Raw genomic sequence first — 12,987 nt, 5'->3', positions numbered from 1 at the left:
CGTGACGCTGGCCCGACCCAGGGTGGTGTCACCGGGCCGCATGATACCCAATTCCCACCTGACGATAACAGGAATTGAAGGGACCCCTTCAAGGTGCCCATGGCGAGGGTGCACCTGAAATGGGGGAACAAGGAAGGCCCCAATGAGGTGAGCGTGCACAGCCATTTCCCAGCGGATGTACTGATGGGAGGTGACCTGGATAACTGGCCAGGTGAACGCCCTCGTGTCCTGGTCCTGACCCATAGCCAAAGAAAACGAGGGGTGCGTTCCCCAGATTCAGGGGTACAGGCCCAGCCAAAGCCACAGGGGCCAAACCTGAGAGAAAGGGGGCCCCCAAAAACAAGATCTCACAGGCCAGAGGTGCTGGAGCCAGGCAGGGATGGGGAAGTAGCTTCTGCCCCTGCCCCAGCCGAAGAGTTCCAGGCAGAGCAGCAGAGAGACCCCTCCTTGCAGAAGATGAGGGAACTGGCCAGTCTCAGCCCAGCCCCACAGCTGGGGGAGGGCTGCAGGGAGAGACTCCTGTGGGAGAAGGGATTCCTGTACCGGGAATGGGCTCCCAGACGCAAAGCGGAGCCATGGAAGGTCCAGAGGCAACTGGTGGTTCCCCAAAAGTACCGGCGCAGGTTGCTGTACCTAGCCCATGATATCCCGCTCGCAGGACACCAGGGGATCCACTGCAGCAGGGAAAGGTTGTTACAGAACTTTTTTTGACCTGGGATCTTTGCAGCGGTCCGTCAATATTGCCTGTCCTGCGATCCCTGCCAGAGGGTGGGGAAGACCCAAGACAAGGGGAAAGCTGCCCTGAGGCCACTGCCCATCATAGAGGAGCCTTTCCAGAAAGTGGCTATGGACATAGTGGGACCCTTCAGCAAGGCAACGTGTTTGGGGAAGAAATATATTTTGGTGGTGGTAGATTTTGCCACGCGATACCCAGAAGCTGTGGCCTTGACCTCTGTCGACGCTGTCACCGTGGCGGATGCACTGCTGTCCATTTTCAGCAGAGTGGGGTTCCCCAAGGAGGTCCTCACAGATCAGGGGTCCAACTTCATGTCGGCCCTACTGCAAAGCTTGTGGGACAAGTGTGGGGTCCAGCACACCTGGGCCACAGCTGACCACCCGCAGACCAATGGGCTGGTGGAGAGGTTCAATGGGACTCTGAAGCAGATGCTGAGAACCTTCATGAATCAGCACCCCCACAACTGGGGCAAGTACTTACCCCACCTGCTGTTTGCATACAGGGAGGTGCCCCAGGAATGCACGGGGTTCTCCCTGTTTGAGCTGCTGTACGGAAGGAGGGTACGGGGACCCTTGGACTTGCTCAGAGAAGAGTGGGAGGGGACGGCCTCTCCTGAAGGGGAGTCAGTGGTACAGTATGTACTGACCTTCCGGGAAAAACTCACTGAGCTCATGGGCCTGGCCAGGGAGAACCTCTCCATGGCCCAAAGGAAGCAAAAGGTCTGGTATAACCGTAACGCCAGGGCCCGAGCCTATGCCACCGGGGACCAAGTGATGATCCTCGTACCTGTGCGGTGGAACAAGCTGCAAGCGGCCTGGGAGGGGCCCTTCAAGGTCGTCAAACAGCTGAATGACGTGAATTATGTGGTGCAACTGTCGAACCGGGCCCACAGCCACCGGGTCTATCATGTGAACATGATGAAACCCTACTGGGACAGAGAGAACTTGGTGCTGGCCGTGTGCAGACGCTGGGAGGGGCAGGGGGATGATCCCTTGGTGGATTTGTTCACAGGGACTGGAGCCGGCTCCTTGCTGGAGTCTATTCCCCTCTCAGACCAGCTGACCCCTGCCCAGCAGACGGAGATCAAGGTGGTGCTGCATTCACACCAACAGCTGTTTTCTGACAGACCCGGACGCACTGACCTAGCTGTCCACCGAATAGAGACAGGCACCCACGCCCCTATCAAGTGTGTGCCGTTCAGAGCCACAGGGAGGACGGCTCAGGACATACAGCGGGAGGTTGAAGACATGCTGGCTCTGGGGGTGATCCAACCCTCCTCCAGCCCCTGGGCCTCTCCCATGGTGTTAGTCCCTAAAAAAGATGGGTCTGTTCGGTTTTGTGTGGACTATCGCAAGCTTAACGCCATCACTGTATCGGACGCCTACCCCATGCCCAGGCCTGATGACCTTTTAGACAAGCTGGGAGGAGCCTGTTACCTCACCACCATAGACCTCACCAAGGGGTACTGGCAAGTGCCATTAGACGAAGATGCCCGGCTCAAGTCGGCTTTCATCACCCCTGTGGGGCTCTACGAGTTCCTGGTCCTGCCCTTCAGCCTCAAGGGAGCACCCACTACCTTCCAGCGTCTGGTGGACCAGCTACTGAAAGGGATGGAGAGCTTTGCCCTGGCTTACATGGACGACATTTGCATCTTCAGCCAGACGTGGGAGGACCATGTGTCCCAAGTCAAGCAGGTGCTGGACCGACTCCAGAAGGCTGGTCTGACTATCAAGGCAGGGAAGTGCAAGGTGGGAATGGCTGAGGTGACCTACCTGGGCCACAAGGTGGGCAGCGGCTGCTTAAATCCAGAGCCAGCTAAAGTGGAGGCTGTCAGAGATTGTCCCACACCCCAGACTAAGAAACAGGTCCAGGCCTTCATTGGGATGGCGGGGTACTACCAGAGGTTTGTGCCCCACTTTAGCTCCATCGCAGCCCCCCTCACGGAGCTGTGTAAAAAGGGAAAGCCTGACAACGTGGTCTGGACAGAGCAGTGCCAAGAGGCCCTCTGCGCGCTGAAGGAGGCTCTGGTCAGGGCCCCAGTGCTGGCAAATCCAGACTTCAACAAACCCTTCCTGGTGTTCACCGATGCCTCAGACGTGGGGCTGGGGGCGGTGCTAATGCAGGTGAACGACAAGGGGAAGAAACACCCCCTCGTGTACCTGAGCAAGAAGCTGCTGCCTCAGGAGCAGAACTACGCAGCCATAGAGAAGGAATGTCTGGCCATGGTGTGGGCTCTGGGGAAGCTGCAGCCGTACCTGTTTGGACGGCGTTTCACCGTGTACACCGATCACTCACCCCTGACCTGGCTGCATCACATGAAAGGGGCCAACGCCAAGCTCCTGCGGTGGAGTCTGCTGATACAGGACTACGACATGGAGGTGGTCCACGTCAAGGGGAACAACAACACCATAGCCGATGCCCTGTCACACAGGGAGGGCCCCGAACTTCCCCAGGTCACTGGCTAAGTGACCCCGCTCAGTTCGGTCTGGAAGGGGGGAGAGATGTGATGGAGTGGGGGGAGTGCATGTGTGAGTCAGGCTGGATGTGAGAGGCAAGCAGCAGCTCCCAGTGGCTAAGGATGACCCTGGGGCTACAACTGGCAGGTAACACCTCTGCCCTGAACAAAGAGAAGGGAGGAGCCGAGCTGGGTTTTTGAATCGGGGGCGGCAGTTAGAGGTGAGGAGAAGAGAGAGCTGGAACGCAGCCAGCCGGAGGAGGGGGAAAGCTACACCCCAGAGCGGCACCCCTCCGGGTCTTCCCCCCAGGACGGGTTGGAAGGACTGTCTCTGACTGCTGTACTGACGCTTCTGTGAGAAACTGGGCATCTGTTGCCTAATAAACCTCCTGTTGTACCTGCTGAGTGAGAGTCACTCCTGCCAGCGGACGGGGTGCAGTGCAGGGGGACCCCTGAACCCCATCACACAAGGTTCTGGCTGGGATGACTTAGATGGGGTTGATCCTGCTTGAAGTAGTGGGCTGGACTAGATGACCTCCTGAGGTCCCTTCCAGCACTAGGATTCTGTGATTCTATGCTTTGTCTCAAACTCACCGAGCAGCTTCAGGGAAGCAGTTTGAGGTCTGTGAAAAGGCAGATTTCCAGACTGGTTTGAAGAGAAAAGTCTCCCTAGCTATCGCCGTTGTTAGAAGGAACGCACACCCAGGCAGTGAGGAAATTCAGAGTTTTACCTCACAGGGCAACGGGGCAGGCTAGGGCTTGATGGTGCAAAGAAAAGCTTCAGCCATTTAGCCCCAAAATGCCAGATTCTCAGGGATGTCACACGAAGGTTGTGGTATGACACAAAGCAACATGAACGTACAGTTGCAATGGGTGTTAGCTGTTGTAACTAATGTGTTGCTGTTACCAAAAGCTGTAAGACTGTATAACGTGCATGATGTCTGCTTAAATTCCCTCACATTTTCCACTTCCCCTGGACCACCTCCCAGCTCCTGAGAAATCTTTACCCTGCCTGCTCTGGACCCTTGCAGAGCACAGCCAGTGGTTTCACACTCAGGCAGGTCCTGGCCATCAGGAACTGAAACAACTCCACAGACAACGGGCTGGCTCTGGCTCTGGCTCCCACAGACAAGCACCTTTCCTGATCACTCTCCTTCACCTCACTCCCATCTCCTGCAGGTGCCACAGACTGCTCAGGAGAACTTGCAGAGAAATGTAACATGTCAACATTGATGTATAAGCATCAGATGTAGGTAAAAGGACTTTGTAATTCTAGAATGTCGCTGCCGTTACCTGTAACAAGACTTGTGACTTCTCACATGAGAAGAAGCCTTCCAAACCTGCTGTGGGGTATGGAAAGGGAAACTGAGGCATACAACTATGCTGCTTATATGGCCAAGAAACCAGACTCATACACTATTGGAGACGTTTGTAGGTACAGTTACTGGATAGCGACTAAATTCCAAACACTTGCCAGAGCCTGCAGGGATAAATTCGCTCTTTGGTGCTGCTCAGGGCACAAGCACCTGGGACGTGTGGGAGCCATGCTGCAAAAGCAGATCCCATCTGCTGTTCTAACTGAGCAGTATTGTACCTTGGTAGCAGGATATACTGAGCCTGTAGCTGCGTTGATGAAGCTTGTGTTGGACAAGAAGGGTTTCTCAAGCCACACAAACTGAACACTGGTACTTCTAATATCGGGTTAGAAGCTGTGGTGACCCAGAGCCATGCATGGGAGGACCCTGTGATACATTCAGTGATGTTACCAGCCTCCCTTCCTGCGTCAACCTTGCGTGGGGGGGTGTCGCGTGACTGGACTTTTATATTGGGTCTGGAAGCCATTTTAATGCCCAGTGTGACTACTGGCCCCCCACATTGTGCTGGGGGAGGCACGTGAGGTGTCAAATGAAAGCTGGTGATGCCCTGAACCTGCGCGTGCTGCGTGTGTTCGTGTCACATATGTAGGTAACGTTATAGATATTGAGCTCTGCAGCTGGGGGAGAAACGTTTCAGTGCTGCTCACAGGCGGGACACAGCTAAGTGTGCAGCGTAATTGTCAATGCTGAGCAGCAGTGACCAGCCTGGAGCAAACGTGCCATGCACTAAACAAGCGTGAGAAGGACGCACACTGTCGGCTGGCTCGGGGATTCTTGAGAACATTTGCCTTCAAAACAGACAATTTCTGACAAAACTTTTTTTTTTTTTTTTTCCAGTAAAAGCCAAATTTCCTTTAAAGAGCCATTTGTGAGCATGAACTGTCTGGCCAGCACTGCCTTGGTGCGTCTTCCACAGGCTTCGCGTCAGTGTGTGTGTGTGTGTGTGTATGTGTGTGTGTGCCCCTCCTCGCACCAGGGCACTGGGCAGTCGGCTGAGCCCCCACGTCCCAGGCCAGGTACCTGCTGTTGAGGTGGTCCCGACAGGATTGCACCTCAGAGGCGCTGGGGTGGCCGCCTTCCACCAGCTGCTGCACAGTCTGGTTCACGTCCAGGATGCGCCCCATCACGCTGTTCATCTCCTGGTCCAGGCTCTCGAACCTGCCCAAGGCATATGGGAGTACATGGGTAGAGCAGGATAGTACGGGGCACTCAGAACCGAGGTGTCCTGGCTCCCAGCCCCACCCCTACTCTAGGCCCCAGAGGGGGGCAGAACCCAGGTGTCCTGGCTCCCAGCCCCACCCCCGCTCTAGGCCCTGGCAGGGGGCAGAACCCAGGTGTCCTGACTCCCAGCCCCACTCCTGCTCTAGGCCCAGAGGGAGGCAGAACACAGGTGGGATGTTGTTGGATTCTGAGCTGAACACACAAAGCCTTGCTGTGACGCCGGCCTAGGCTTGTGCCAAACCCTGCGCAGGGGGCCGGGCGAGGCGTCTGGCGATCGGGTCTGTGCTGCTCACGTGCGTGTCGCCGTCGGGTGGGGAGCCAGGAGCACTGGCTCGGGCCTGTATTTCCCGTTTGTTTGCGAGGTACCGGCAGGAGGCTTGGCGGCCCCTGAGAAGAGCCCTAGGCAGGGGACTCGGCCCACGTGCCCGACAAGGGACCTGGCGTGGGGCCGATCCGCATGAGAGGAACGCTGCTCTTGCTGAGCTGGGCCAGCCCAGCGGGGGCCAGGGCTGCGGCCGGAACAGGCCGGTGTGGGCCTGGGCAGGCGACTCGCTCATGCAACAGGCTCCATCCTGGGCGCACGTTCCCACAGCGAGAACAACAGGTGACCCCAGGGGCTGGGGTATAACAGGCCTCTGGGGGTTCCTGCATCGCTCCTCAGTGCAGGTCAGCATCTCTGACGGATCTGCTATGAACACGGCCCACCCCCCGGCAGGGACGTACACCCGGGATGGATATATCCCACCGCTGCTCCACGCCTGACCAAGGACTTCGCAGCTGATGGGTGTAATTTTGGCCGTTCGATAAGTTCTTCCCTTCCTGTTTTAGGGAGAGCATTTGCAAAGTGTGAACTGGGAGGGGCTTTGTTCCAGGTGGGCCTTCAGGGGCTGCTTAGGTTGGAGGCCAGGCTTTGAGCCCAGCCTAGCCAGCCCAGCAGCCTTATAAGAAGGCAGCCACAGTGCACACTGTGACCGGCGAACAGGGAGTTTGCCTTGGGGGTGAGACAAGTTCTCCTTGTCTTACAGGTGTGTTTCTCTTGTGCCCTTCAAGGCAGCACTAGAAATGCCGAGAGAAAGTCTCCGAAGAAAGGGGAAGAATGGATAGTGACACGGCTGCTGAGAAATCTGTGGCTGTGACCTGCATGGCACATGCCATGTTTGTCTTCCTCCCATGCGATAGAAAGAATTTTGTATGTCCCAAGTGCAAGCTGGTAACCATTTTGGAAGAGAAGGTTAGAGGACTTTGAGGCCCAAATATCAACCCTCAGATCCATCAGAAAAGGTGAAGACTTTCGGGATAGAAGGCAACAGATAATACTGCAGGAACAGCCGGCTGCTCAAAACAAGGGGGAGACCTGGAACCTTGTTACCTCCAAGAGGAGAAAACCAACTCAGGTCTCTCCACTTCCAGTGGAGTTAAGTTATTGCTTTCAGCTTGTCTGCACAGGTGATACAGCGGAGATAGCTGGGCTGATGCCTCACAGGGAATGGATCGGAAGGAGACCCCACAGTTTCCAAGGCCTGGGATGAGCAGTCGTAGGGATGGGTGTTCTACAACCACCCTCCCTACGAGGAGAAGATGGGTGGTGGTCAGGGACTCCCTCCTAAGAGGATGGAGTCATCCATCTGCTGTCTGGACCTAGAATCCCGGCAAGTTTGCTGCTTGCTGGGAGCGAGAATCCAGGATATTACAGAGTCTCTTCCAAAAATCATCAAACCCACAGATTATTACCCCGCCTACTTCTCCATGTAGGAACTAATGATGCAGCCAAGAGTGATCTTGATGAGATCACTGCAGATTACATAACCCTAGGAAGAAAGATTAAAGAATACGGAGCACAAGTGGTGTTCTCATCCGTCCTTCCTGTGGAAGGAAGGGGTCCGGGTAGGAATCGTTGAATCCCCGAGGTAAATGCGTGGCTGCGTAGGTGGTGTAGCTGAGAAGGATTTGGTTTCGTTGACCATGGGATTCTGTTTCAGGAACAAGGATTGCTGGGAAGAGACGGGATCCACCTAACGAAGAGAGGAAAGAGCATCTTTGCGGGCAGACTTGGAAACCAAGTGTGGAGGCTTTAAATTAGGCAACCAAAGTGATTAAGGGGTTGGAGCACATGACCTATAACGATAGGCTAAGGGATTTGGGCTTATTTAGTTTGCAGAAGAGAAGACTGAGGGGTGATTTAATAGCAGCCTCCAACTTCCTGAAGGGGGGCTCTAAAGAGGCTGGAGAGAGGCTGTTCTCAGTGGTGACCGATGGCAGAACAAGGAGCAATGGTCTGAAATTACAGTGGGGGAGGAGTAGGTTGGATATTAGGAAAAACTATTTCCCCAGGCAGGTGGTGGAGCACTGGGATGTGTTACCGACAGAGGTGGTGGAATCTCCATCCCTAGAGGTTTTTAAGTCCCGGCCTGACATAGTCATAACTGGGATGATTTAGGTGGGGTTGATCCTGCTTGGGGCAGGGGGCTGGACTTGATGACCTCTTGAGGTCTCTTCCAGCCCTATGATTCTGTGATCCCATTAACGGTTTTAACTGTCCCCTTTCCCCTTCCTTCCTTGTATTAAGAACCCTTCAGTTGGTAGGTGCCAAAGTCCCGGTGGCCAGCGTTTGCTACTTGCCCCACATGGCAAATAGAACACTGTTGTGGCAAACTCGGGGGTGGCCGAACTGTGGCTTTCAAATGCAGCCCCTGCCAAGAGCTGCATGTGGGCAGAGCCGTCCGCCCTGCCGCTTGGTGGGGAAGCGCGCGGTGGCAGTGGTGGCCCCAGCGGCAGCAGATCCAGGAGCAGCTCTGGCGACCTGAGTGAGTCACCGGCATTGAATTAGCAGGAAGGGGCTGGGGATGCCGGGCTGGGGGGAGGGCATTTATTTACAGGGGGCTGGGAGTGAAATACAGCTCGCAGACACTGGAGAAAATCTTGGAGGCAGTGGAGAGATGCTCAGCTTGTGGGGGCTGTTTGCCCGGCTGCCAGGACTTACTAAAAGGTGAATGTTGCAAGGAGCAGCCTTGATTTCTAACATCACTGAACGGATAGTTTAACATTCGGTTATTGCATTATTTAGTGTGAAATACGGACTCAGCTGGGCTCTCATTGAACACAGGTTTGTGCATGACAATGTGGCAAATGTGGAAAGACAACCCCAAGTGTGGTGAGGTTTGAATTCCTACTGGACACCGCTGTGGTACAGGCTGGGCCCAGTGCGCAGCCGGCCGGCCCCAAGGGGAGCAGCGCCCCGGGGCTGGAGAACCCAGCTGGAACTGGGGCAACTGGCTGACATGACCTCTCCTCGGGATGGGGAGGGCCTGGGGTGGTCCAGGGAAGCCGACGGGTGGGAGGGAATTGCTGGGTGACGTCTGGCCGGGTGGCGGGTGACAGCTGTGCTCTGTGTGCCGGGCTGGATGCTTTATAGTGAACCACCAGTCCTGGGCTTTCAGTACCTCTGTTTTAAGAAATTTACCCTGATTTGGCTCTCAGCAGTGCCTGGAAAAGCCTCCAATATCACACTGCTGTAGTACCCCAGGAGTCCTAGATCCAACCCCTCCCACACCCCAGGGCCCAGCAGGAGCAGAACCCAGGCGTCCTAGCTCCGAGCCCTCCCCCACCCCAGGGCCCAGCAGGAGCAGAACCCAGGCGTCCTAGCTCCGAGCCCTCCCCCACCCCAGGGCCCAGCAGGAGCAGAACCCAGGCGTCCTAGCTCCGAGCCCTCCCCCACCCCAGGGCCCAGCAGGAGCAGCACCCGGGCGCCGGACCTGTGCTGCACCACTTCCACGTCCTCCAGCTTCTCAGGCAAGGCCATGGCCTGCAGCCACTGTTCCTTGTCACCCAGCCAGCCCTCGCAGGCGTGCACCTCTCCGAAGAGGCGGTACACGGCCAGGGCGTCCTGCAGCCACTCCCGGCGCAGCACCGCCACCTCGGCCACTTCCCCGAAGAGCTGCTCCACCTCCACGATGCGGACCTGCACCTCCACCAGCTGCTGGGGCGGCGGGGCCAGGCAGGCCAGCTGGGCACGCAGGGCCAGCACCGGCGCCCGCTGCTGCTCCAACTCCTGCGCCACGGCGGCGTGCTTGCGCAGCAGCGCCCGGCTGGAGTACTCGTCGTGCCCGAAGTCGTCGCTGGAGGCCAGGCGGTAGGCGTCCTGCAGCCAGGCCAGCAGGTCGTCCGTCTCGGCCCTGAACTGGTAGAAGCTCAAGGCCTCCTGCAGCTTCTGCTGGTGCGTCCCGGTCACCTCCTCCAGCTTCTTCCAGCGCCGCCGCACCTCCTGCAGCTTCTCCTGCAGCGGTGGCGAGCCGCCGGGGCGCTTGGTGGCCAGCAGCCGCTCCCCCTGCTGCAGGGCCTGGTGCAGCAGGGCCCGGCGCCCGCCCAGCTCCCCCAGCATCAGCTTGTGCTGCCCGCTCTGCTGCAGCACGCTGCTCAGGTCCCTGCCGCACGCCTTGGAGCCCAGCACCTGCTCCTTCTCCCGCACCCAGGCCTCCACCTCCTCCAGCTCCTGGAAGAAGGCCCACAGGCGGCGGGAGGCCTCCAGCTCCGTGCGCCGCTGGGCCGCCCGCTGGCGCAGCTCCTCCAGGCACGTCTGCACGTGGCTCACGCGGTTGCAGATGATCTGGGGGTCACAGGGCTGGTAGCCTGGAGTGCGGGGGAGGGGGAAGGAGAGACCAGGACCTGCTCTTAGCTCCTGACGGCTGCTGGGGGAAAGAGCTGCCCTGCCAGATGTCCCAGCTCTCTGCTCTAACCGCAGGCCCCCCCTCCCTGAGCTGGGGTGAGGACCCAGCAAGCGGAACTCCCAGCCCCCCTGCACTAACCACTCAACATGACTGCCCTGCCGGAGCCGGGGGACAGCCCAGGCGCCGCCCCCATCACAGCACACCTGGGCCTGTGCATGCTCTGCGTTGGATGCGGCACATGAGACGTCTCTGGCAGCTAGCGGAGCTGACTCTACTCTGGCTCTGGGTCCGGACACGGCCCCTGCCCCACTGGTGCTGGGGGCACTCGCCAGCACTGCCCAGACCTGCCGCTCGGGGGGGCCCTGCCCGCCCGCACTCACCCTCCAGCTGGCAGAACACCAGGGCAGCCTGGTTGAGCGCCTGCACCCGCTCGCTCTGGGCAGCCACGTCAGCCTCCAGCAGCCCGTGTTTCTGCAGCAGGTCCTCCACCTCCAGCAGGTGCTTCCCCACCTCCGGCGACTGCAGCGTGGCCTGTGGGGAACCAAGGGCAGGCATCGCGTCACTGCCGGGCTGGGATGCAGCTGCCCCTCATGCACGCAGCGTGCCTGGCACCATGCAGCCCTGCCCTAGTGCCCGCAGCACGTTCCAGCCCTGGCACACCCTGCTCCTTGAGGGGCTGACCTCTGGCACGCAGTAGGTGCCAGGAAAGCTCCCGCCAGGGCGGGGCGGATTCCCCACGGCACAGACGTCCCACCAGCAGAGACTGTGGTGGGAGACGGGGCCAGGTTTGCAAATCCTCCCGCTCGTACTACAGCAGCACCCAGACATTCCAGTCTGCCGAGATCGGGGCCCCATCGGCCCGGGCGCCACCTAGATCCCGGCCGAGATCAGGGGTGTGATGGAGTGGGGGATACCTGTGTGTGTGTGAGTGGCTCTCAGAGGGTGTGGGTCTCCTGCTGAGGGTAACCTTGACAACCAGGTAACACCTTTGTGCTGGAGACAAGCCTGAGGGGTTTGAATTGGAACTGGGAGTTGGGAAGCAGTTAGTCTGGGATGGGAGAGAGAGAGACAAAGGAGGGGGCAAGGCCCTGGCTCTGGGGGCCCCTCGGGGCCTCCTCTCCCCAGCATGGATGGGACTGGCTGTCTCTGCCGGCTGCACTGACTCCTCTGTACGACGCTGTGTCCTGTCGGCTAAGGAACCCGCTGTTCCCCGGCTGAGTGAGAGTCACCCCTGCCTGCGGACGGGGTGCAAACCTTGGGGGACCCCGAACTCCATCACAAGGGGCCTGTCAGGCCAGGCACCACCTGCACCCCAGCCTGCACCCAAGGCGCCTGTCCAGGCTGCCAAATATCAGAGAGGGAGCCGTGTTAGTCTGTAACTTTGAGAACAACAAGAAGTCCTGTGGCACCTTATAGACTAACGGATATTTTGGAGCATCAGCTTTCGTGGGCAAAAGCCCACGAAAGCTGATGCTCCAAAATATCCGTTAGTCTATAAGGTGCCACAGGACTTCTTGTTGCCCGGGCTGCCTCTCTGCTCCCCAGTAGCTTCTTCCCCCTGCTCCAGAACGGGCCGCATCTCACAACAGACCCACGCCCTGCCCTGCGTGATACCCAGCACGCAGGGATCGCGCCAAGCTGCCCCAGCACGGGAGGCAGGTCACAGGTGTCCCACTGCGGCACTGGGACGGGCACTAGGGTCCCCAGGGCGGGAGCAGGCTCACTGCCCCTGCCCGTGCCCTCCGGCGGCCGCACCCACCTGCATCTCCTCCATCCAGTCGATCATGTAAACCATCTCCTGGAAGACCTTCTGCAGCACCAGGTTCTGCTCCAGGCGGCAGCGCCGGGAGCCCACCAGCTCGCTCAGCAGCGCCCACTGGTGCAGGATGCTGCTCTTCTGCACGCTGATGCGGGCCACGTCGTAGTAGCCCTCCGCCTCCAGGGCCAGCGCCAGCTCCGCCACCACCTGGATGCGCTCCTCGTAGGACGAGACGTCGGCCTCGATGGCCTCGTGCTTCTTCATGGCCGCCTCCACCGCCGGCAGGTCGTAGCCAAAGTTGTCCTGGGGCGTGAGAGAGGGGGCGGGGCCACAGGGGGAGGGCGTGAGAGGGGCGGGGCCGCTGGGGGGGGCAGCAGAGAGGGGGCGGGGCTGCTGGGGGGAGGGTATGAGAGGGGGCGGGGCCACCAGGGGCAGCAGAGAGGGAGTGGGGCTGCTGGGGGAGGGCGTGAGGGGGGCGGGGCCACCAGGGGGGCAGCAGAGAGGGGCGGGGCCACAGGGGGAGGGCGTGAGAGGCGGCAGGGCCAAGGGGGGGCAGCAGAGGGGTGTGGGGCCACCGGGGAGGGGGTGGGGCTGCCAGAGGGAGAGCATGAAAGGTGGTGGGGCTGCCGGGGGGGCAGCAGAGAGGGGGCGGGGCTGCCAGGGGGGGCAGCGGGGTGTGAGAGGGGGCTAATCCCCCACTCTCTTCCCAGACCAAGGGGTAGAACCCAGATGCCCCGGCTGCCAGCCTGCAATGCTCAGACCCAGCAGCCCTCACT

General features: G+C 59.2%; 1 protein-coding gene across 6 annotated transcripts in view; it reads right to left on the bottom strand.

The window, feature by feature from the left end:
• Positions 1 to 12,987, bottom strand: part of SPTBN4 (spectrin beta, non-erythrocytic 4) — a 101,115-nt gene that overhangs the window by 63,427 nt on the left and 24,701 nt on the right. For all 6 annotated transcript variants that reach the window (XR_012648513.1, XM_075016901.1, XM_075016905.1 and 3 more), the window contains 4 exons: positions 12,212 to 12,514; positions 10,833 to 10,983; positions 9,541 to 10,414; positions 5,588 to 5,725 (listed from right to left, as the gene is read on the bottom strand). Coding sequence is in view for 5 of the 6 variants with exons in the window: in XM_075016901.1 (XP_074873002.1) it covers positions 5,588 to 5,725; positions 9,541 to 10,414; positions 10,833 to 10,983; positions 12,212 to 12,514 (1,466 nt within the window). In the remaining variant the exon portion in view is untranslated. The remainder of the gene's footprint in view (positions 1 to 5,587; positions 5,726 to 9,540; positions 10,415 to 10,832; positions 10,984 to 12,211; positions 12,515 to 12,987) is intronic.

The sequence above is a fragment of the Carettochelys insculpta genome, chromosome 22, assembly GCF_033958435.1.
Source record: "Carettochelys insculpta isolate YL-2023 chromosome 22, ASM3395843v1, whole genome shotgun sequence".
NCBI classification, from domain to species: Eukaryota; Metazoa; Chordata; order Testudines; family Carettochelyidae; genus Carettochelys; species Carettochelys insculpta.
The sequence above is the reverse complement of the archived record's forward strand: the minus strand, read 5'-3'. Positions and strand labels throughout refer to the sequence as shown.